This window comes from Macrosteles quadrilineatus, unplaced genomic scaffold, assembly GCF_028750875.1.
Source record: "Macrosteles quadrilineatus isolate MER2022 unplaced genomic scaffold, UCM_ALF_1.0 Scaffold_8__2_contigs__length_117827958, whole genome shotgun sequence".
Lineage (NCBI taxonomy): Eukaryota > Metazoa > Arthropoda > Insecta > Hemiptera > Cicadellidae > Macrosteles > Macrosteles quadrilineatus.
The window spans coordinates 101,220,142-101,246,640 of record NW_026542601.1 but is presented as its reverse complement, the minus strand read 5'-3'; the positions used below and the strand labels follow the sequence as shown (position 1 = coordinate 101,246,640).

The following is a 26,499-nucleotide window of genomic DNA, read 5'->3' as shown; positions in this document are numbered from 1 at the left end:
CACCGCGGGTACTAATTATTAAACTAACCAATTATTACCAACCAATTATTACTAACCAAAATTCAATGGCGGACTGAATTTTTAACAAAGGCTTTTTAACAAGGGCTTCTAAAAGGGTTTGTACACATTGATACCGGTAAGATACTAGGGTGTGATAAACTGTGAATAAAATGAAATGCATTCTAAAAAAGTGAAATCAAGAGCTTTCTTTAGTTTTAACGAATATTGTCTAAGCCAATAAAATTCTCTACGATGTTGACATTGAGTAATTGCTGGATGCAGATATCATCTTAGAATATATCTGTAATCTTTTAAGAACATCCAAATGTTTAACCCCATTACAAAATGTCAAACCAATTAAATTTGGCTTTTAACCTTCTGTTTAACATTGAATAAGCATGCCTATTAAGTTTTGATATTCAATTATTCATCTTGTTTGGTTTACCAACACTATTCTATTATAGCTTTTAAACTCAACTAGAAAAAGGAAACTGAAAGATAGAACATACACTTGCCTCAATTAATCATACTTTATTTAACAACGTGTGCCTCATTCAGTAGGATCTCAAACAATACACAACACATAACAAAATAACCGTCTTTGAGCTCAGAGTTATTGCGCCTTTGAATCATTAATGTAAAAAAAGAAAAACATACCTGGAAGAAGACATCTTTTGCCAATCTAAAAGCCGACATCACCCTAAACGAGAGCTACACTACACTATACAACTATACGAGATAACAATTATGACTTTTGTTGTCCTTGCATTCGCTGCATAAAGTCTGCATCCTTCATAGAGAGCTCGGTAAGTTTCTTGCCGACACGTTCATGGACGTCCATGTACTTGGCCACACAGCGGTCTATACACACTGCTTCACCCTTGGCGAGTTCACCCTCCCGGTACTGAGGAGGGATGCACTTCTTATGACATGCAGCTGTCATCCGGTTGTACATATCTGCCATCATCTCCAACTCCAACTCTTGGACCAGCTGTAGACTCGCCAACTCTGCTTGTTGCATTGACATTGTGGCAATGTTATTTCCCTCGTATATTAAAATGCTTCCTCCAAATCTATTCTTTCTTCTTCAGCTCAGGAACTTCAGGTAATTTAAAATTCCTCTCAGGTATATAATCTGCTTGATTTGCTAACCTCAACTTCTCTCTAATTTTCATACTTTCATATCTTGTTTTGTCTATTTGTTGCTTAGACAGGTAAAATCCGTAGAGTCCTCCAGTTATAGCTACAAACCTGGAATCAAAACAATGAAATCATTTTTTAGACAAAAGGGGGGAGTACTCTAAAAGGAAAACTTACTGAACATAATTCTTCGCTACAGTATTTAAAAACATAAAAAAACACAGGAAAAGATATTTAAAAATATGATTAACTTGCATGAAAAATAATTCAATGTGAGTATGTTTTAATTTAACACCTGACAGATCGGTTCTTTGGAAAATGCTTTTGTGTGAACAATTACATAGCCTAGCTTAGGTCTAACCTAAATTTAAATTCAGCCTTCATTTCCCCCATTATCATCATTATTAAAAGTGTTGTAAAATAAAGGGTAATCTTGAGCTACAAGGGACAAAATAGCAGAGCTACACAAACAATCAACAAGCACAAGCAAGTGCGAGCATCTGCTCAATGTGCGGTGCACCCGTTAAAAATGTGCATTACAAAATCAGCGGCGATTCACCTGCACCTTGCCTTGTCCCAATATGTGAGTTGGCATTAGGCCTACTTCTTGGACACGTCCAAACCACCATCAGAACCACTCTTATTTTGACATTGAATTTATTAAATTTGCTTTTATTCATACACTTAGGGCATAATAAAACAGACTCCCTTAGCATAGGCCTATTTGTTATTTTTATGGAACAGCTGAAGCCAATTTTATTGTTAGTTCTGTACGTCCAATTGTGTTTTGTTTACAATTTGTTTCTTGTTATTTCAGTCATTTAAAACCTCATTTAAAAATCACAAAGCATGAAAATAACCCTAAAATAATAAAAACAAAATTTTGTCCACCCCAGCCATCCAGTGGCGTAACGTAACAGAAGGGCCCGCAGGGCCTGCAATGCGGGGGGGGGGGGGGGGGCCGGGAGCTTAGGGGGCCCACGAACCAGTGAGCAGGAAACGGTGAGCAGAGGGGCTTGTGAGACGAGTGGGGCCGAAAAATTGGAACTCATTCTTATTTAAATGTATTATCAATCATTCAATAATTGCATTGAACAAGTAATTACATTAGCCTAATGTCATTAATAATATGTTGTTATCAGTTATCATTTAATTTCGTTAGGCCTCTTCAGTGATAACGAACTAGGGTAACAAATTTAACGTGTTATAACGTGGGTCTTTGATTATTATGCAATCTTACTTTCGTCACCGAGAAAATTTTACTTCTCGGTGATTTTGTACACTGCTGCTTAAAATGTCGTCTGCAAATATTTTGTTACTTTGGATCCGGGAGTCATGAACGTTGGCTGGGGCTTTTAATATTGTATTTTTTTATATTTTAGTTTTGCCCTAATATTGAATGTATTTGGTCAAATACAATATACTGCTACTCTACTGGCTGTGCTTGGCCCATATCTTATTTTACCTCACAATTAACCAATACTAAAGACATTTGTTTTAAGTTAAACACATGAAATCCATACAAAGATAAAATTAAAAAATGAAATAGGCTATTTTAGCCTGTGATAAAAGTATGTCAACGTCAACCTATTAAATCAACCAACTTTTAGTGTATGAGTTCATTTATAACCAAAGGTTAAACTAACCTAATAAATTAATACTTTAATACTTTATTTTGAAATGGTGACCATACCAATGTAGGTATTTTAAGCCAAGAATTAATGGAGATGAGTGTAGGATGAGTGGCCCAACCTTTTAGTTTTGAAAGGGACTAAGGCCGACTATTCCTTAGACACAGCTGTTAATTAATTGCCAACTAGTTAAACGCCCGTGCTCCGCCACGGGAATATTGTCAGCAATAACAGACATAATAATTAACAAATACTGTTTATCTTTGTTTTTATTTAGGCCTAGGGGCAGCTTGTTTTTTTTATACGAAATAGAACTAATAGTTGGCCTGTATAAACTATTTATAAATACAATATTTATTAATAAAACCCATTTATTACTTTTAACCAAATGAATGTTTCATATTAACTCCAGTTTCATTTGAAAAATTAATAATGTACGAACTGCGCAATGCTGATAACCTTATAAGCTGCTTTATTCTATGGAGATAATTTGTTCATGTATACATTATTCCTACATTCGTAGGCCTACTATTTAAAAAATGCAAGCATTTTTGAAAAAATAATTTGAAGTGTTTTTCTCAGGATTTTAATTTTACAAAAACAGTCTGCAGGCAACATAAACTAACAACTCGATACATTATAACCTAAACTTTAACTGGCTGCACTTTACTTGACGTCCTACACTCATTCGAATGAAAATATCGATCGATATATCGATTAATCGATTGCTTCATTCGATATATCGTTTGGTTAGTTAAAAAAACCAATCGAATGAGTGTAGGACGTCAAGTAAAGTGCAGCCCTTTACCTTCCTAATCTAACCTAACTTCAAAACACTTAATGCAGCCACCAATTCACATAGGCCTACAGCACGCGACCTACCACCCTGACATGCCTAAATAAGAACTAGGCCTAAGTTACATGTAACTTAATTAGTCCACCAGTCCATCTATATCTCAATAATGTGAGGAAATTCCTATTATAGAGAACATTAAGTTATTTGACTACAGAATCACTTGAAATGTTATCCATCCTATCTTGTTTATTGTAATGTTAAGTATGTTTTTACGACGATATCTTGAGAAATATTCATCAGCGGTGAAAAATAATGGTATAGCCTATTTGGATTCAGGAGGTAAAAAACTATAGGCCTAAAGTAAGATATCAAAATTAAAAATTCGTTTGGAGGCACCTATACGGAATAAATACCAAACGATATATCGAATGAAACAATTGAACAAACGATATTTTCATTCGAATGAGTGTAGGACCTAAAGTAAAGTGCAGCCTTTTTTAACCCTCCAAAGGTCCAGGTCCAAAGGTTAGTTTAGGCCTTAATGTCCACCTATTTTTGGCGCATTTGCAAGGTTTTATTAAAACGGATCTGAGAAGCTTAAACAATGTTAATTCTAATGTTCTATACCTATACCATTTTGTTTGGAAAATCATGGGCTTCAATATTATATATAAAACATAAGGAACATTTTTTCAAAAAAAAATTTTTAGGTAAAAAAAATATAATTTCGAAAATTTTCAAAAAAAAAAAAATAAGTTCGCGCTCAATGAAATTGTATAAATTATAGGCCTATAAATATTTGAAAATAGCCACTTTGTTCTAAATTTAATGAGGATTACAAATATATAATCATATAGCGAGGTAAGTTATCAAATAAATAAGTTGATAAATAAGTGAGCGAAAAACGGATTTCAGTACATAGCGTTTAGCTAAGAATGCATAGCCTAACCATAGCTAGGAATCTGGCTGATAATTTACATCAATATCACTACCTACTTCTTCAGGATCATCAACCAGCACTTCAAAACCACTTAAATCTTCTTATAATGCACCACGTATATCACTACTTTTGATTTTTAACACTAAAACAATGATAAACATAATAAAACACATCAGTCATCGGTCCGAGTTTACCTGTTTACTGTTTACTAATATGCACGTCAGCTGTCTGCTACAAAATTACGATCGGCTCAGAGAACAAACAGCGCTTAGAAACAGACCTTTAGAAAGCTTAGAATCTAATGAAAAGAACGATACCTAACTCGATCCAGTTCAATCCGATTCAGTCAGTCATAGAGCCTTCGCCGTAAACGATGTTTGTGCGTCTAAAAATAGACGCGTGACACTACACAAAGTGTGTTGTGCGTCTATTTTTAGAAGCGTGACCTTCGGAGGGTTAAATGTAGGCCTAGCCTATATTGACTTAGCCAATGCATTAATGGGCTGTTAGGTCCTACACTCATTCGAATGAAAATATTGATTTCTTGATTGTTTCGTTCGATATAGGCCTATCATTAGGTTAGTTAGGTTAGGTTAGCCTTACGATAACCAAACGATATATCGAATGAAACATTCGATTAATCGATATTTCAATTGATATTTTCATTCGAATGAGTGTAGGACCTAAAGTAAAGTGCAGCCCATTAATGTAAATCTGGCCAAATAAATGAAAAGAAAAGAAATCCCTATCTTATAGGCATTCCAGTCAGTAAGTTAGCCTAAGCTAGCCAGCCTTGTCAGTCAAACACTACCTAGAAAATACTTAGCTTACCAACCAATTCCAATTTTCACAGTGGTAGGTAATTTTGATAGTTGCATACTCTGTAACACACTGCTTCTTACTTAAATAAACAAACTTTTTGTTTAGGTACCGGTTTCAAGCAACTTACGACATACCATGCATAAAATAATTCGTCTCATTGAGTTGAGTTGAGTTGAGGTTAAATTATAAAATCCATCCATATCTCAGAGAAAAAAAAGAAAAGGGATTAGAATGATCACATGTCTTGGTCCACAGAAGAAAAGAAACTAAGAAAATCGTTACTCCTTGTACTACGTACCAATGAATATGGACACGGCCGTCGGCCACGGCCACCTTAAAAAAAAAAGGAGACACACAGAGGAATAACAGGATTTGAACCGGCTTGGTTGCCTGGTAACCAATCTGACAATGTAAACATCGTGGTATATGGTGTGGGCTGTCTTTGGTTAAAATGAGATTTAAAATATCATTTGCCAAAGAAGTGGATCATAAAGACGTAGTTAGTTGCGTTTGCTGGAATACCCCTGAAGAAATAATTTCTTGTGGGTAAGTTCCAATAAAATTAAAAGTTATTAAGTAGGCCTAACTTAATCCAGTTTTTGAGCCTAAGAGGCTAAAGACTTACAAGTTAAATTGATACAAAGGAGTTTTCAAAGCCCACAACATGATAATGTACCTACTATTTTTATAAATAAGTTAGATAAAACAAAGTGGTGAAAGTTGTTTACATCTGCCTAATTTTGAATTGAACAATATCAATAAGATCAATACATAACCAGACTTATAGGGCTACAGTGACCAAAACCCAAACTTTCCATATCAAATATCGATAGATTAATTTTTGTTATATTTGTAATGTCAGGTTAAGTGTAAGAAAGGGCCATGTGGCCCTTACATTTGCCTGAAAAAATAAAGGATTTTTCATTTCATTTCATTAATGAGTAACTTAGACCACTCTTTAATATGTGATCAAATGTAACAATCTACAATAGGTACTATAGAGTCTGATATCAAAGTTTTAGGTAACTTAATAAAGTTTTTAAAGCTGTTTTATAGCGAATTTTGCTAACTTACCGTACTTATTTTACGGTAGGCCTAGGCCTAATAGCTACTTCCCTAGGTGGTAGGGCTAGGTACCTACCTAGGTGGCAGGGTAAGACCTAGGCCCAGGACCGATTTACTTTTTCATTTTGATGTCACATCCCTGCCGCAGCAAACCTGCCGACTAAGTGAATTTCCATTTGTATGAATTTATTTTCAACTAAGCTATTTAAATAACATTAGGTTTAACGAGTACCGAGGTTTGCTGCTACAAGGAAACTAATAAAGTGTGTTTTTTAGTAAAATGTTAATAGCTTAGTATAAAATAAATAAATTTGCCAAGTTTAATAAAAAATATCCATAAACAAGCAAACCAACTTACAACATTATTTTACAATATTCTAAAAAAAACATGGGAATTTAAAATTTTTTGAATTTTCTCCGTTACAAATAATCGTGTGTCGTGTGAGGGTAAAAAATGAGAAAACACATTTTTTACCCCATAAAACCCTGTTCCCATGGTCCAATCATACTGGTTCGCAAACTCGTTCAAGTTTATCCCGCCTTACACACCTTTAAACCAAATTTCATAAAAAACGGACAAAAATTACTCTAATGTTATCGCGTTCATAGACGTATATTTAGGAAAATTTGAACAAATTGTGTTTTTGGCCCCTTGGAACATCAAAATGGAAAAGTCAATTTGTTCCCAGGCCTAGGTCTTACCGTGCCACCTACAGCTATTTCCCTATAGGGAAATTCGCTAAAACACACTTTATTAGCCTCCTTTAGCAGCATACCTAGGACCGATTTACTTTTTCGTATTGAGGTCCATAGAGGCCAAAAACACCATCTATTCAAATTCATACCAGCCGTATACCCGCGCTTCGCTACGGAAACATTCAAATTGGTTGAAATTTTTAAAAATTGAAAAAAGATTAGTAGGCTAGTAATTATAAGTTAAAAGGCAGTAGGGTACCTGTACTTTACCACCCACATTCCCGGTAATTCTTATTTCCATTTTAAGGCCTCGCAGTTCTTACATTTTGAACGCTATGGTCCCTATGGCCACCGAGCTATCTCCTTCATAGTCTATTTTCGGATTATATTTCATTGCTGATAGATTTTTCACCATCCATTGAATCTTTGGTGAATGTCTTTCAAGATGAGTTTATTCATACTTTTTGCCTGTGTTCTTCACCTGCTTTTCCTTTGTTTGTCTGTGCACCTGCTGTGCCGTTTACGCCTTGATGTATTTTGTTGAGATTCCGCAGTTAGTGTGTGTATGTGTGTAAGGTGAATTATGAATGAGAGTGAAGTAAATAAACACACACCATCTCCTCTGTTTTGAATGGTATTTGCGAACTCAATGACATGTGTGGAACGAGCTCGCCATAAAATTTAAAACCTCAGTGTCCATACTAAGAAACGGTTTCAAAAACAACTACACAAATATTTACAGAACTATATCATAAGTTCTTAACAATTAAAATGCAATAAAAACTAGTTTCAGTTCTATACTTTCTTCAACACTAATCACTCATATTAGAAGTTGATAAACCAATAGTCAATGATAAAACTAAAAAGCCACAATAAATTAGGTTAATTTCAATGACACACTATGTTGTTTATATGGTCCGAAATTAGCCTTAGTAAACTTAATTGTTATTCTAACAGCTGATGATTAAATAAATGCAAACTCAGACAAATGTAAACAAAAACCCAAAACAAATTATTCTTCCTATACAAACTCCATGCTAACTTTGACCTTCTGTGGAGCAGGGCCCATTGGGAATTTTGTAAAATCGCTTTTTATTGTCTGCCTACGCTATGATAGGAATATGTATATGCAAAATCTCATGCTTCTGGGTGCTATGGTTTGGCGTGTGCGTTGATCGGAATTTCACATTTATATATAGAGATATATATTTATCATATATAACTTATGTGTCCGTTAGCACAATCAAGCAAAAATTGGATTTTCTCGTTTTTGACCCTAAAACATAAAATTTCTTAATTTCTCTCTAGACCATTTTGAAGAGCTTAAAAAAACAAATAATTTAGTATATTTTTTTAGTCTTTTTGTACGGTTATTGGTTAGAGAGAAACCACAAAAAATAGTAAAATTTAAAATTTCCATGTTATTTTTATGGAGAATAAGTTAACTGTTGTAGTTTGCTTAAAGGATATGTTTAGATCAAACTTGGCAAATATATTAATTTTTTACTAAGCTATTAATTTTTTACTAAGCTATTAATTTTTTACAAAATAAAAAAAAACACACTTTATTGCCCCTGTCGTTAAACCTAATGTAATTGAAATAGATTTAATTGAAAATCAAATCCCAGGCAAATGGAAATTCGCTTAGTCTGCAGGTTTGCTGGGGGGGGGGGGGTATATGTGTTCCTGGAACCCTTTCTTGAAGTTAAGACTTGTTTGGCCAATGTAGGTGTATCACAGTCTGAACATTCTATTTGATAAATGCCTGATCTGTTTAAATGTCCTTATGGGCGACATGAACAGGACTTATTTTTCAAATTTGAATTTTGAAATGTTATCTTGTTGCTTTGTTTTTTACTGTCTTGTATGGGATGCAAATATATTTGTTTGAACTGTTTTCTTCAATCGATCTTTGTGTTTTAAAATTCTACTTAATTTTCTTTTGAATCATATTTTCAATCCTACACACTGTTTTCCCAATCCTTCAATTTTTCTTGAAAGCATCAGGAAATGATAGACAAATTAATGAGAAATGGCAACTAAGACAAGAATCTAACCTTAAATATCTTCAAAATTTTAACTTTCCTATTACAATGAATCTGAATACGAACCCTTTAACCTCTCATCCGGTCAAGAGTTTTAAAGCTTTAGAAGACAATCGGTGCCATGTTCTAAACTTTTAAATTTAATATAAATTTTCTAATCAGTTGAAAGCATACATATTTATGTTTATTTTGTCCAGGGATGATCATGTATTATTCAAGTATAACCTGATAACTGGTGAAGCTTCTAAAATATGTGAGCTGCCAGCAGATATCTATCCAACAGATCTCCATTCCTTTTCAAAGAGCCAATCAAGCGGAAAACGCCATGGTCAGGAACTTTTCCTTATTACATCCACTGATGGTGAGTAACACATGGGAACGGCGTTCCCACTCCGCTTTTTCCTAAGTACATACAAATATTATTATATTGGATATTATGGTTAGTATTTTTCAGCGACGACGATGAGCATTTTCACACTGAAAAATATACGACTACACCCCTGAAATATATAGGTTTAAATCTCTACTCTACACCTATAGCTAGCTAGATTTCAATGTAGAATACCATGTGTGTGTACTAAGTGTCAAAAGGCAACCCTATTGGCCTATTGTTCCTCTTAAAACCCTCTCGGACTACATCCATGGACATCCAAAGTTTTAAAGTGGAGCTTGTGAAAGTAAATATTGATCAATCTCACTACAGGTAACCTAAAGTAAAGAGAATGTTGGTACGGTAACTAAATTTAGTCATCATATCATTGGTAGGCCTACATTATGGTTCAGTTTGAGTTTTGTTCTTATGGTCAAAATGGTGTACCGGTATGGCTGTTTTTTTACAGATTGGTGTAAAAAACCACTCTTCTATGTCCTCATCTTGTTGTGAAGCATGCATAAACTAGCATTTAATATTTTCTTCAATGGAATAGAGCTTATAGTTCAACTTAGCGCCATATTTCCAGGAAGGTTTCATTTAGTTGGACGTAATGGCCGCATTGAGAAGAGTGTAGAAGCTCACAAAGGTGCGGCACTAGTGGGGCGATGGAGCTACGATGGCACAGGACTGCTTACTGGTAATAACAAAGTTCTTGATGTTATTATACAAAACAAAAATTTTTCTATTAACCTTAGTAAACTTTCAAAAAAGTACCTAATTTAACCTAAAACATGTTTTTCATCTTACAAAATTAAGGCCACTTTCCTTCTACTGGTGCCCTGTAAATGAATATAAACCCTTTAAGAAGCAAAATGCTTATGAAGAATAGTCAGACTGGAACTTTGCCGCCAAAATGAGCTACGTGAAGCCGCCGCTACGATCGTTCGTACTGTGGCCGCGCTACTCTATCTCTCTCTCTCTTTCTTTTTAAGCCGATTCTTTGACTCACTCCCTCTCACTTAGTCAGCTGACTTGGCCGCATGCTCGCAATATTCTACCTAGCGGCTGCCGCAGGAACCATCGAAAGTTCAAATATTTCCAGGGACTGATCATTTTACAAAGGCATTGCGCTTCTTAAAGGACTTGTTTTCATTGGGTTTGGTAAAAGTTATTGATTTGTGTGTGTTTATTGTATCATGTGTTGTTTTTTGTGTAGAGTAAATCTCCTGACGAACTCCACCATCAGGGATTATTAGCTAGACATTTTAACTTGAAGATATGCTTTTATTCCAGCAGATTGAAACAGCTGTAGTTATATTAGACTAGCAGAGTTAGAGTACCCGTCCTTTGTACGGGGTTGGCGTATAAGTATAAAATGCTTTTTGCAGTTATACCTTGTGCTTTGCGTTTGCAATGGGAGAGGACATGGTTTAATAAAATTTGATTCTTATAATTTATGGTATGCTATAGTATAGCACATCTACCATAGCCATAATGTTCTAACCACTGCACCTAAACAATGAAAAAATGTGGAATTCTCATTTTTCACAGGTTTTGTCGCTAGGTGGATCAAATTAGATATTGTCATAAATGAAAAAAAAAAATAAATAGTGCTGCACCCTGTTGATTTTTGCAATAATATTAGTAGTATAGTGTAGGATTACTTTTTTGTTGTTGTTGTTTGTGTTCTTGAGCAAGATGTTTAAGTATCACCCTCTGCACATTATGCTAGCTTGTGTGGCATCTTAAGAGTGTATGCTTTAGCTTCTTATCCCTAACACTATCGTCTATATATTTACACTCGACATTATGCTGCTGTGTACAACGGTTAATTTTGACAAATCCTTTTTATTAGTTAAACAATTTTGAAAAATAAAACTATTCTATTTAAATTGGAACTGAGTTCAAACTGAAGTCCTGCCCAATAGCATTGAGTATATAGAGTCAATAGTGGACTGTCAACGTACTGAGTCGATGATTTTATTTGGTGCTAGACAGTAAGTTGATCTTGTGCATTGGCTCCATAAACCAACTTCTGTTGAAGGTGTTGTATGCCACACATGTGTTTGGTTCTAATTGCGTTCCTCTGTGCGTAACGTGTTGCAATTAGTTCTAATTGCAGAATTGTACATATGTAACAGGTGGAGAGGATGGTCAAGTGAAGATATGGTCTCGTAGTGGCATGTTGAGGTCTACAGTGATGCAGACCAATACACCAGTCTACAGTGCTGCCTGGAGCCCTGATTGTCAACAGGTGCTGCTCTCTAGCGGGAAAACCCTTATAATCAAGCCTCTCACCCCCAATACGAAGGCTAACAGGGTCAGTAATTGTAATTTAAATCCATGATCAAATTTAAAAAATCACAAATTTATTGTTTTGTTTACATACCATACCATACTAAAAAACTCCTCTACTTTGTTGGTCACAGACCTGGAATTGTTTTCCACATTTCTTCAGGTCATGTCAAAATTCATCATATATTGCACCCAGGGCTCACACCATCTCTGGCATTCAGTTCTTTTATGACCTAGACCGGTTTTACAATCCAGGTCGAGATTCTTGGCTCGAAGAAAACTCTCACAAACTGTCACCCACAGTTCCAATAGTCTTTACTCTCCGTCATAATTGAGACAGCAGTCTTACACGGTGTTGAATCTGCAAGTGGTGTTTTTCTCAATGCAGGCAGGGAAGAAAAGGTGTTCTGCGTCGCCAGGAGTGCCCGGGTGGTAGATACAAACAGGTAACACACCTTTTTCCATCCTAAAGAGGTACAGCTTGAAAAATTGTCGTGACATCTACATGTTAGTAAAAAATATGATTACGCCTACTACTGGAACAGACCTGTCAGCACTATTTAACAACAAAAAGCAAAATTAGGTTTTTGTTTTTTTTTATTACTGGGTGAGGTAATAATCTACCTCTTCGAATCGCTGATCAACCCAAGACTGGATCTGCTTAATAAACCGCTCGGTATAGCATTCCCTTGTTCCCTATTCCCAGCTCTTCTGCCAGAGCGGGTAGGCATTGGTTTGCTCCTCTGTACTTGCCTGATTTTCCTCATTCCTCTAGTAAATTTCCTTCCTCATTCCTCTCCAGCTCCAAAAGTTTAATGGGGATGACTCTAGTCTATAGCGACCACCATGGAGGCGGGATTGGACACAGTTTGCTATAGGCGGATGCTATCCTGAAAACTGGCTGATTCTGCTTATGGGTGAGCCACATCCTGTTTGCCTCCTTATTTGGCACGTCTGCCCACACTTCCACACTGTACAGGAATACAGACTGAACTGCAAACATCAACAGCCTTCTATGACTGGACCTCCGACATCGGGCATTTTCCGACTAAAGGAAGAATTCATCTTCGAGGCCTTGTCCACCATATGGAAGATTTGGCTCTGCCAGCCAAGCTTACTGTTGTATCCGCTAGTGGGTGGGGTGTCCAGAATAAATACTCGGGCGTGATGTTAATTGGGTTCATTTATTAAGCGGATAAGCAATAAAATACAAGTTATAATATCTTACTAATACATGACTACGCTAATATCACAGAGAATCCCCATTATTAAAAGGGTAGAATTTAGAGAGAGGGCTACCTACTACTGAACCAAGGGTCGGGCAATGTAAATCTCCTATTAGCCTATCACCACATACCTGCTAATATCAGCGGGAGAATCATGACCAGCTAGTGGCCGCGCCTAGGCTGACTCTGACTGTAAGTTGGTGGTTCACAAGGACCGACCATATCTAACCTCAAGGTGGTGGGGGTTGTGACGCAAATGCTGGTTTCCAGAATTACCTCAAACCACATTTGGTACTGGATATAATGTTGCAAAATCTCAAAGTTAAAAACTACTTTTGGCTGAGCTCCCTGCTCCAAATATAAACGGAATCAAACTGTAAACTAATAAATTAACCCATGTGAATACACAACATTCGCCCCTTCTTTCTAAAAGTGAGACCACACTCAAGTGGTCTAACTTTTACCAAAAATAAAGAATTTTGAAAGAACTATGTGTTTTGTTTATGTTAAATGATCCTTGGCCCTTACAATTATAGGAGATACTCTAAGGGGAATTCTCTGCTTGTCTAAGCATTAAAGCTACACCATAGCAATGTCAAAACAAATATCTAAAATATTCTATGGTTAAAGTATATTCATATTTGATACGAAATTACAACAACAAAGTCACAACAGAGATACAGGCTTATCATTGACCGGCTTCCCGCAGTGATAACGCCTGCGGTGGCACACGCCGCCTCAGTGAAACAGTTGGACATCTATGACTGTATGCACAGTGAAATGATGAATCATAATTTTGATTTAAATTTAAATTGTCCAATCCAATATGATCAAATAGAAATAATTAATACTTTGCTTGATCTCATAAGCGACTATCTCTGCTACATGATGCTACATGTGCTCTTTAAATTTAAATTGTCCAATCCAATATGATCAAATAGAAATAATTAATACTTTGCTTGATCTCATAAGCGACTATCTCTGCTAAATATTACCTAAACATCCTAACATATACACAATAAACCACACGACAATGTTATTAATTATGTTATTAAAATTGGCAAATGATTAAGCAAAATGCAATATATTTTTTTAACATAAAACAATACGAATACCAGTTAACACACTATAACACACTAATAAACTTTTCCATCTACAAAATGCATCTCTTCTCTTCCCCGCTTAACATAGCGCATCCCTATCTGAACTACAATACACCCTGACTAATTAGCCAATACTCCATCTCTATTAAATCAAACTCCCAAAATAAACACAAAGAAATACAATACATCAATTTAAATCACAAAGTAAACGCAAGACTATAATTGATTAATTCAAACAACACAACCCATCAATGTTACCACAAATATTTTTATTTTATTTTATACTTTTACTATTTTTATTTTTTTTTTTTTTATTTTATATCTATATTCTTTCCTTTCATATATATATACCTTATACTTTTACACACACACACACCAAACAACTACCCTACTTATTACATCATATCATTATATCTTTGGCGAGACATTTCATATTTCCAAAATTTAACACCACTTTCTGCTTCTATACCCCGACTACCTTTATGCATATTTGAAATTGATTTTAACTATCTTTATGTATCAAAACTCATACAGCAGCCGTCACTGGCTACGTTGACTATGTTCACACCATCAGACACAATCAGGAATGTTGTGGGCAACTAGTTATCTGAAATATTTGCCTCAAGGACAAGTAAATAAACAATCCTGGAGTTGGAGTTCTGTTATCTGTATTGGCGACAACAGCTGTTTGGCACAGACCACACTACTGGCCTTCAAAGATAACACTTCTGCATACCAGGTCCATTTAATGAATGACCAACAATGGCGAGGGGGTAAAAACCTCCACTCACCCCGCAGACTACAGCTGTCTCCGTAGTACTGTCACCATGTGTAAATGCTTACTTTTGCCCAATTGTGACAATCCCTTGACGTATCCACATTAATGTGTGACTAAACCAATTACCACGTGATTCCCGAATTGTGCTTAATGGCTGTTCACAAAATAAATAAACTACCAATTAACAACAAAGGGTATATCCACAGTTAATGGAACATCCTAACGTTATGCATTCACACTCCATAATCCATTCATACAGACATTTTGCCTATTTTAACACTTTTTTTTTTTTACACTATATATACTTCATTACACATTTAACATTCCACAATTAATTCATAAACACCAAAATATCTAAGATAGCACCCTCAAACTTAAATTCTAAATAATACAACCTTCACTTAAACACTTAAGGAACACACAACCCGTTGCATTAATACTGCTTACAACCTGAGGTAGACAAAAGGACAAATAACCCTGAGGACGGTATAACATGACTAAGGGACCGCTTGAGCCTCAATTGGCAGGGTGCGGTTACCCAAAACGAACAGGCAATCTTTTAGGGCCTGTCCGGTCACTGGGGTGGCTCTTAACGCCTCGAATGGCATGTGGCTATTACGTGACAATTTTGAATTTTAATTACAATGAATTTCAATAGATTCGGAAAGACACATGCTTAGAGACCCGCCGTCATCATCAATTGACTATTAATGCCAACATCAATACATTTCTCATATCACCGCAGCATTACTTCATATTTATTAACTGGGATTCGGTAAATGCACATGCTATATGTACACTTAGCGAACCCGGTACGCGTACATACCACACGTATGTACCGCACCCGCGTCAACATTAACGCGTTTAGCACTGATCTTAGTGCTTACCATTTTGCTGCGGCTACAACATAATACATTACTTAAATACTACAATACCATAATGCACGCAAAATAACACAAATAATGCCCTTCACTCACTACACTTGCACTTTCACACGAATTCACTGATTTGGCGATACTTCTGGGGTTACAAATTGGTTTCTTCTTGAGCTGAGGACTCCGCCAGGTGGACTTCTGCTGCTTGTGAACGGTCGAGGGTGGATATGAGATTGATTCCTGCGTGGCTGCTCCATCGGACCCCTGCACTTGGAATGATTGCTCTCCGGTACATGGTTGGAGTCGGGCTAGGCACCTCGCTGTCTACAGTTGATGATGGTGGTCCCGTCTGGGCTCCTTGACAGTGGCTGATCACCCAAAATAGCTGGACGACCTTTCCCAATGGCTTTTGACAGTAGCAGGTCAAACAAGCGACGACGCACAAAATGATTACTGTGCCAGCTCCCCACTTTCTTGAAATTTTCATGATTCTTGGATTTCATAATAATGCATGTTCATAATTCATCCATTTTAGGAAATTCTTGAATTCTGATCGTTGTTTGCCTCACTTCATTTCTGCATTCAAAAGTCAATGTTATTGCTGTTGTTGTGCTGTACACCCACAGCCCTTGCGACGGCACCTGGTGAAACACAGTGCCCATTGGTCCGTGATGCACCCTCCTCTGACAGACTCCTGGGATCATTGTTCCCCGCTCGGCTAGCAGTTGAGCTTCACAGCTGGATTCACACGTAGGTACACTGGGAATAGTGGTTGACACAGTGCCTGTTGTCCCTGGGTACAGAGCTGGAGTTGTTCCCCGCTCAGAGTGGCATACCGCTGTCGATCCGGTGTAATAGCTTAGATATGGGGACAGACTATGGAAACTTACATATGCCCTTAATTTCTGATCATATACAGGGAGGTTAAAGACTCTAAACAACTCAAAGGATCCATCTGGGGATTTTAACGAAACAATAAATATTACTCTAATCCCATCAACTCAATACTTCTGACTAATAAATACAACCCATTTTGTAAATTTACAATATAATTTAATTGTGAGACTTGCAACTCCACTGATTGTGTACGCATTGTAAACTGACTAACTTTATTTTCAAAAAGTCTTGCAAGCCCTATAATATCCGAATGTGTGACTTTCAACCCATCCTGTAATGTTTTTACATGAGTTACTTGTTCCTGACTAGCATGAACTATCTCCTCCTGAATGATCGCCAATTTTCCAATTTTATCATTTAAATTATGAAAATCTTCCAAGTCTAACGTTCCAAATACTTGACGCATACCTGTCCCTATAGAATCAAATATAGCCCTTTTTCCCCTTATATTGTCCCTATCATCCTCCCCATCTAACAAAAGTTTCAGTTGGTCCGTTATCACCCGTAAATGAATTACTCCTACCCTTATCGCCCGTAAATGAATTACTCCTACCTTAATTCTTCAACCCATGAGAAGTACCGCCTTATCATTTAAACAATTAGTGCAATACGTTGTTAAATTTCCTCATTCTCTCCTACATTTATACAATACACATTTCACACATTTACTCCTATATGCATTTATACAACCACAACAAAAATTAATAATATCAGGACAAAGTCGCATACCTACAAACAATATCGTCTCGCGTTTCAGCCAGGAAGTGCATCCAAGTTTCATTTGTTAAAATACAAAATTAATTTCTTTCATTTAATTCAATGACCTAAATTTTACTCAAGGACTGGTTGCTGATTGATTTCTGGACTTGTGCCTAGTATTGTACGGATGAGTCGTTACTCTCGTATCTGGCGCGTCATCTTTATTTTTGGACGGTGCCCAGTCAACATCCCTCGGATCATCAATCATAGTTAAATTACCAGTATCCTCCACACGGCTTGAGCTTTCCGAGCCTAATGACTCAGTCACAGAACATGGACTACCCCAACCTCGGAAAGTACTTTGGTCCGAGCTACTACTTGTGTTTGCCATATTCATATCGCCCGTGTCATCTTCTATTTCTGGTACTTCCGGCGCCTCGGTTCGCCGCTTCTCCGGGACGTGTGCCAGGCCACTTCCGCCGTACTCCGGCCTAATTCCGACAATCCTTGGTTTTGCAAAAACCATGGCATCCGGCCGCAAATTTTGATCGATCCTGTCAATCACCGGACGTTCATCCGCCTTATCACTTACCACAACCGTATCGTCCTTATTGCTAAAATCATTACCAATAATTTCTTTGAATTTATCATATTCCAACACTATCTCATTTCGCAAACTTTCCCCGTTTATACAGTATTTAATTTATTTATACATAAATTCATTTTACGTTCTCCTAATTATACCTCATAAACTAAATCTGATAACTTGGATAGAATGGTATGAGGCCCTGTCCAGTAGGCTACTTAACAAACTTCTGCCCCGGTGCATTTTTAATTTTCGGGTGAAAAATATATATATTGTATCTCCCACATTACATTCTATCAATACTTATTTTTATCATAATACAATTTACTCTTTTCCTTAAATACATTTATATTTACCTTAACTGATTTTAACGCTTAACTCACTGCATCTACTGAATTACCTACCGTATTTAAAAATTATTGGTTGTGTCGAGAGCGCATTTGTCAGTGAATTTAAACACTTCCCACTGACTCTCACCCCAACCAAACTTAATATCAAATATGTGTGAACTCAGTCAACGGTTTTGCCATTTCCCCAAAGACTAAGTATTTGTTTAGCATTTACTAAAATAAAATATGCGCGAACAGCTTCAACTTTCCTTGGATCTATCTTCACGCCTTCACCACTGATAATATGTCCGAGATAACTAACTTCCGACTTAAATCTGAAAATAGCCCGAATGTAGGCCAAGTGTAGTAAATAATTGGCAACCTGACAGAAAATCAAGTATTATTTAATTTAATGGCAACAAATAGTTAAATTGTATAGTCAACTAATTAACCTGACAAAAATCAATTGCAACACAATATGACACATGATCCTCCTTTAAATCTTTATCGTCATCTATTAAATCCACGGGTCGTTTTTTTTTTTTTTTTTTTTTTTTTTTTTTTACCATCATAAAACACTCCCTTTTATTTAGCTAGTACTGGCCTCATAACCTTTCTATCCTCTGAGACTAAATGTTCCAATTTTAAATCACTTACACGATCAATATTAATTTTGCCTTCCATAACAAACATTTTATCCCATTACTCGAAAACATCAGACAGAACTATCATTTTCCTCTTTTATTTCCCCCCATACATTACTACAAACAATACCTTTAAATTTTACACAATTTTCCTGTTTATTTACTGAATGGTAGGCATTACTCACACTAGCTACACAACTGTACTTACGTTTTACTTCTAACACGTCTATTTCATAACTATTTAACCCATTTTCAAATCATTAACCCCTTCGGCCCTCACGACCGGTACTTTACGAGACAAAATAACAATCAAATAATCAATCATAATCAATCAAATTTACTATACAACACTGGACGTACGACTTCTTATCACCTTTTTCAACCACTTAACTTACGGACCTTTTAACCACTTGACTTACGGACCTTTTAACCACTTGACTTACGGACCTTACTACAACCACATTACTTCAATGGCCACAAATACCCTCATATATAACAACGTAGGTACCACGACCTTAACAACAACAATACTACCACCAGTATTACAACGCTTACTACTTTTTATTTTTCATTTCACCGGCTTTACCCTAGCCACAAACACTTATTACTCATATTTCTCATTTCACCGGCTTTACCCTAGCCAAAAACACAACTTCCGTACTCGCCCGGGCCACGATGTCTTCGACTAGGAAAACGTTCCATAACCTACGAACATACAGGTGCAATTGCACGTCTCTACCCCTAATTTCCGATCTTCCCCCGGTTCCAGAACTGAGTCGTCACCCAGCTCCTTCCCCCCTTGATTTCTCCCGGATTGGCCGATTTCCGGCAGATTTAGGTTTACAGATTTAGTCTTCTAGACGACAGCCATCGAAAAATTGAGTACATTTAACCGCCTCGACATCTCGAAGCGAGCCCTCCCACGGACTCATAATTTACCACGGCTTCGACCTCTCGACCCGTGTCCATCCCCAAGGATGCCTTCATAAGAAAACCCAGTAAGGTCCGCAACATAAAACCGCAACTTGTATAACTTACGTTGCACGATTACCTCCATATTCGCCTCCCCGAATATTTTTAATCGTTCTCCTGTTATTCCCGCTGCTCTCATATCTGTCTTAACCAATTTCCCTTGGAAGACCCCTTTATGAATCAGCGAGATATTTCATTTTCCCTTTTTTTTTTTTTACCTCAAAACCCACACGAAATTTACCGCTCTACCATTCACTATTACACATATAATTAAATCATCCCTATAATATATTCTTACACTTGGGATTACTTCTGGTGCCACTTCCTTGCTGAATACGCTCAGTCCAACAGCCTGTTTTATTTCCCTGCTGGATGCGCGAAGTTTAATTACCAATTCCGAACTACTACCCTACAGTCCCTCTGCAGGTGTCCTAAGTTACCGCACCTACAACAAATTATCCTTGTAACCAAACAATCTATATTCGTCGTACCCAGGGTTTTCCGTTATTAAATGGGACATAGTGTTGCATGCCCCGCGCGCTTACGCCACGCCCTCTCTAAGGGACACCTCGGCTTCGCGAGCTGCCTCCCAATGCCGCCATGGTCGCATGACCTGACCAAATTGCCCTGCGATTAATTCCGGCATATTGGCTACTATTAAGGACGTTCCAAAAATTTCTACCAATAAATATCCCATCTCCAGTACAACAAAAAAAACAAACTATCGACGTGGGTCCCACTTTTACATTTCAATTAACAATTACTATCACTTAACCACATTAAATACCCACGCACCAAATAAGACATCAGTTTAATATCACTATACACCAAAACATTCCGATCAACCCACACAAAATCATTATGCCTCTAACAAGAAAAATCCCTCTAACCAGGACCGAACTCTCATTTTCAATTTAATTCAATACAACAATAAAATGTTTTTAATGATAATATTACTTAATTACTTTAAAATAACATTTGTCAAGTCAATTTGTTTAATTTACTCAATTACTAAAAACATTTTCCAATCAACAACGCAATTTTACAAATTACTTAAAACAACCATTTTATTTACTTAAAAAAAGTATCCATAATATATATTTTATTTTTCCTTTAATTTCAAAACAAAATTAACTTCTTATAAAAATTTACTCTCTCCCACTATGTTTAACTATTCCCTGAAGCTGTGCCAAACGGCCTCTGATGTTCCAACACCGAGGGCACGCTAATTTTAGTAAATTTATTGCCCAGCGTTAAGCCCACTATTTTAGATTCCGGCCCAACACTACCAATATAACACCAATAGTACCAAAGTACCGCCAAGATCATCACCAAGGCAATTTTAAAAATCCCCTATCGTCGACATACATACTGACATATACATAACCCATCACTAACGTTCCCACAATAGAATGCTAGCATAATTAGTGCGTACCTGTACCGCACGGATACCCACACCCGGAGTGCCACTACAAACCCTTATAATTCCCGGTAACACGGCTCCAATATCCCTTACCTCATCTATCACCTCTACAGACATCAATCGAAATTTCCTAAAAAAATTATGCGTCAATCTCTCGCACAAAATATATGTCTTTGAATCAGACACATAGACAGATACTAATTCAGCTATTTTATTTTCAGTAAATAGGTGACCTAGGCAATCGTAGTAAAACTGGGTACGAAAGAGATCAAATTCCCTATCTTGAATCCCCGTCATTTTTGCCTTATAATTTACATACAACCACAAACTCCAATTTTCTACTTAACAACCCCCTTTATTTAATCCCCACAAGAAAAATAAAAATCCATCCCTCCATATGAACTTGAATCCTTAAACTATAATAACATACCCCTTGAAAAAGGACATTCCCCCAAAAGAATTAAACCCACTTAAAAAAAAGAACAATCCCCCTTTCAAAAAAAGGACACTTCTGACACCAAATGTTGTATCCGCTAGTGGGTGGGGTGTCCAGAATAAATACTCGGGCGTGATGTTAATTGGGTTCATTTATTAAGCGGATAAGCAATAAAATACAAGTTATAATATCTTACTAATACATGACTACGCTAATATCACAGAGAATCCCCATTATTAAAAGGGTAGAATTTAGAGAGAGGGCTACCTACTACTGAACCAAGGGTCGGGCAATGTAAATCTCCTATTAGCCTATCACCACATACCTGCTAATATCAGCGGGAGAATCATGACCAGCTAGTGGCCGCGCCTAGGCTGACTCTGACTGTAAGTTGGTGGTTCACAAGGACCGACCATATCTAACCTCAAGGTGGTGGGGGTTGTGACGCAAATGCTGGTTTCCAGAATTACCTCAAACCACATTTGGTACTGGATATAATGTTGCAAAATCTCAAAGTTAAAAACTACTTTTGGCTGAGCTCCCTGCTCCAAATATAAACGGAATCAAACTGTAAACTAATAAATTAACCCATGTGAATACACAACATTACCATCCACCATTACACCGAGTTACTTGGAAGTACAAACAGTTAACAGTACGATGGTATCAAGCCGGTGCGGTGGTACAATAAGTAAGTAAGTAAGTGGTGTGGTGGTGGTAAGTTGGTGCGGTACCATTAGTTCTAGGTCCGAATTGGCTTAGCTGGTTGGTTCATCCGCTTGATTGGTGTATAATTTGGTTTATCTAGGCCAGCTAAAAATTCAAAGCCGCATTATCATTTGTGTAGCTAACATAAACTGTTTCCTCGGGCATCTCAGACCTCAGAAGGCTGTATTAGGCTAATTTCTAGAGATCCCAGGTCAATTTAATCATTCAATTTTCTTTATTGAGATTTCTTTAAGAAATACAGTAGTTATAGTGACATATACATAGATTGTAATTTGAATTTTCACCTTGCTTAACAAATTTTGATGGAAGAATTCCTTTAGTGAGTAGAATGGTTGATCCATTAGCCAGTCTTATGGCAAAAAGAGGTGTCATTGACTAAGTCATAAGATACAACTGTGCCAGGTCAGGGGCGGATCCAGGAATTTGTTGAGGGGGGGGCGCACTTAAGAATTTAAGGAATTTATGAATGGACTTTTTCCGTATACAAATCAAAGATAACGACCGTACAGTGGTTTAAGAACAAAGAAGTAGCCTAGGCCTGCAAAAATGCAGTTAAGTTCAACTTCGGAACCAATTATTTAAACCACAGGTAAGGAAATCTGGTTTCACCAACGAAAACACGTCAAAACTAACGCTGGTTTTATAAACGAAAGTTTAGAGTAAAATCCAGGTGGCGGTGGCAGTGAACTGTCATAATACCGGGCTGTATCGGGAGCAAGTAAACATAACCTAGAAATCAGTGTTTATGAGGTAGTGAAAACAAAACTGAAGACAGCAAGCAGCAAGCTTACAGGAATACAATAGATTCTGATCAATATAACAACAGAAAGCAAGAATAAATACCAAAACAATTAACATAAGTAAATAAAGGCAAAGCGAGGTGATAAAACATATTCGAGATTTCGAGGAACAAATTGGTTGAGTTTTGCGGTCGAGTCAAGACTCAAAATCCAACTTTTTACAGGGATGTTCAATATTCTGTTTGTTCATTAACCAGTTTGGTACATTTGAAGTAGTGAAAAAAAACTGAAATCAAAACTGTGGTAACATTATATATATGTAACAAAAAGAATTACAAGAACCGAGACACAATAAAGATAACACCAAAATAATTATTTTCTATAATATAAACTTTAAACTTAAAGCCAGCTAATATTTACTTAACGAAGGATTAAAGAATTTAACCGGGCAAAATTGGGCAGTTAATTATCTAACGACGGTTTAGTCTAAACTAGCGCCAACGGCGGGTGGTGAAATCCGATTTCGTCAGTTAAGAGTTAACTGCAGTTAGAGCATGGTTTAACGGCGGTTTAAGTGTTTGGTGAAATCGGGCCTTAAGATTAACCGGAAGTTGAAGTTTGACCTCTAATCGAGCAATCAATGTCAACAACAATCGTGTATGTGTGATAGACATCTATAAAGCCAAAAGTACCCATGAACTTTTGAGAAAACTACAAGTCACACCCCCATAAACCATATACTTAAAATGTTCGTCATGACGAGGAACCTTGCGCAATATTATCCATTATTTCAAAAATTGCCCTATAAGGTCGTAATTGCTTTCCAAAGGGAACTTTCCATTTACCTAATGTTAGAAAGGCCTCAGCTGTTATTATTTGTTCGTATTACCATTACTGTATTCTGTTTTGTTTATTTTATCTTAACTGAAACAAATCAATAGTTTTATTAATACTAATGTAGTAAAACGGGGTGGAGCAGCCCGTCGTGGGTAACAGCTAGTTGGAATAAAGCTCAGAGTCTCTATTCCCAGTCACGCCGAATTCAATCCAGTTTCAATTCAGTCCAATGCGACTGGTGATGTTTCGGTCAGTACTGTAGTGATTTCAGAATTTGGTGAAATGACTTTTACGCTTCAAAATGACACTGCTTGCTCACTCAAAACTAAAACCACTGAATTCAGTTCAGTTTTCAGTTAGTTGAATACCCTTTGCAGGGCTAGGCTAAGGCTAGGTCAGTTAAAAGAGCTTAAACAAGGACGTGGACGTGGAACTTGCCTTAGTTTGATCATCACTGTTCCAACTAACGAAAATAATCAAGTTGTTTGTCAAACTCGATTATTTTTGTGAGTTACTATACACGGCAAAATGGACATCGTGGTTAAGCTATGTGGGAAAAAAGCAAATCTTTGCCCAAGGGGGGGGCGCGCGCCCCCCGCGCCCCCTGGCTGGATCCGCCACTGTGCCAGGTCATACACAGTTTTTTCTGTCAAAGTCTTTCTTTCAAAGTCTTTCTGGGTTATCTACTAATAAGTCTAATAATAAGTAGGTAGGCCTAGATAATTTATTAGTAGAATAATAGTATTATAAGGCAACACTAATATGCGTATCAAATATCAAAAGAAAAAATTGTACTCATGATCAATTTTACTTAAATTAACAAAAATACATTTTTGCTTTCTTGTGATGTTAGTCTTGATTGAAATTGATTACATCTTCCATAAATGACGTTTGTTGTAGTGGAAAGCACACGAAGGGCTGATTTTAAAAGTGGACTGGAGTCCAAACAGTGGATACATTATCTCAGGTGGAGAAGATTGCAGATATAAGGTAAAGTAAACAGAATCAGCTGTCTGACACATTCTCACACTTCACACTTTCTTAAAATTCATTGTGTAGCCCCTGAACTGTTGATTAGACTATAATTTAAGGTACATACCTTCACGTCCACAGTTCATAAATAAATGGTCAAACCCACTACATGTTTCGCCTATACATAGGCATTGTCAAGTGGTCCTTCAAGAACGTTTCGTCCATTGTAGACTCGTCAAAAAACATTTTAATAAATACACAAAACACGATACATTGTACGAAACATTTAACACTTAGTAGGCCTACTATTTACCGGTCGCGGTACGGAGGCAGACTGGCTGGAATTACGTAACCCCGACCCCTTCTCCGTTATCAGTCATACTGCAAAGGTCAAACTGTTCCTGTCTATTGTTGTGAGCTATTATGGCGTTAAAAATTGAATGAGATTTGAAGTTTAGCTGGTCATTTAAAATATGGTTTTTATTACGGATGTCTTGGAAACTTTTATAGATTTTGAATTGTTCTAGAGAGTCTAATTTGTTACGTTTGTTACAAATGTGAAGGATTTCCAGGCTATTGTCAATTACATCTACGGTGTGATTATTATCCAATAAATGTTGGGCAAAATAGCCCAGTCAATAAATGTTTTTTGTTCGCATGGCTCATTCACGTCCTGGTTGAAGTTTGTTCGCTACGCTCACTCACCTTTAGGTTGGAGCTCGTTCGCTACGCTCACTCACCTTTAGGTTGGAGCTCGTTCGCTACGCTCACTCACCTTTAGGTTGGAGCTCGTTCGCTGCGCTCACTTGCCTTCAGGTTAGCTCGTTCGCTACGCTAACTCGCCTCCAGGTTGAAGTTCGTTCGCTACGCTCACTCACCTTTTGGTTGCAAATTAGCTGTTGTCATAAATGTAAAAGAAATAATAGTGCTGCACCCTGTTGGTAATCCTTGTAACTTTAATGCTATTGAACATCATAGAACAGAACCAACTTGTTTAATTGAAACAGCTGTTAAGATTCAATAATTCCATTTCTCATAAGGTTAACATGGGAAACTACAGAGCCACTGGGGCGGAGCCCGAAAGGATTTTTGAAATAAGAATATGCCTATATGTTAATCGGGAATGTGAGCTATCATCATGCCAAATTTCAGCCCAATCCGACCAGTATTTTTCGAGTTTACTTTTCCCATACACACATACACACATACAGCAACCACCTCTTTTTTATAATAGTACTAGCTGTTGTACCCGTGCTTTGCAACGGGAAGAGGACACAAAATAGAAACATTTTAATCTTTACATCTGTTGCATATAATAGTTACACATCCGCCAACGCTTTTAGAAACAAAATTCAACTTTTATAGCCTTAATAGAAACGTTTAAGTTATATGACTTTTAAATCTGGTAAGTAGGGGATACCACTATTTTGGTTTTGATTAATTTTAAATC

General features: G+C 36.9%; 2 protein-coding genes across 3 annotated transcripts in view; one reads left to right on the top strand and one right to left on the bottom strand.

Annotated features, from left to right (window-relative positions):
• Positions 1–511: 511 nt before the first annotated feature.
• On the bottom strand, positions 512–5,527 carry LOC129000791 (mitochondrial import inner membrane translocase subunit Tim10). The gene is made up of 2 exons (XM_054427793.1): positions 5,343–5,527; positions 512–1,251 (listed from the first exon to the last, which is right to left on the bottom strand). The coding sequence occupies exon 2, from the start codon at positions 1,025–1,027 to the stop codon at positions 746–748; it is 282 nt and encodes a 93-aa protein (XP_054283768.1). The 5' UTR covers positions 1,028–1,251; positions 5,343–5,527; the 3' UTR covers positions 512–745.
• Positions 5,528–5,780: 253 nt separating this feature from the next.
• The window catches only part of LOC129000908 (intraflagellar transport protein 80 homolog), a 41,924-nt gene continuing 21,205 nt past the window's right edge, over positions 5,781–26,499 (top strand). Inside the window, exons 1-5 of one of the 2 annotated variants that reach the window (XM_054427987.1) lie at positions 5,781–5,875; positions 9,333–9,496; positions 10,095–10,205; positions 11,650–11,828; positions 24,978–25,067. In XM_054427987.1, coding sequence (XP_054283962.1) covers positions 5,781–5,875; positions 9,333–9,496; positions 10,095–10,205; positions 11,650–11,828; positions 24,978–25,067 — 639 coding nt within the window. The remainder of the gene's footprint in view (positions 5,876–9,332; positions 9,497–10,094; positions 10,206–11,649; positions 11,829–24,977; positions 25,068–26,499) is intronic. The other variant, XM_054427988.1, reaches the window with a different exon arrangement.

Excerpts from the sequence above, each read along its gene's own strand:
- LOC129000791 (XM_054427793.1), bottom strand. The coding sequence starts at position 1,027 with ATGTCAATGCAACAAGCAGAGTTGGCGAGTCTACAGCTGGTCCAAGAG.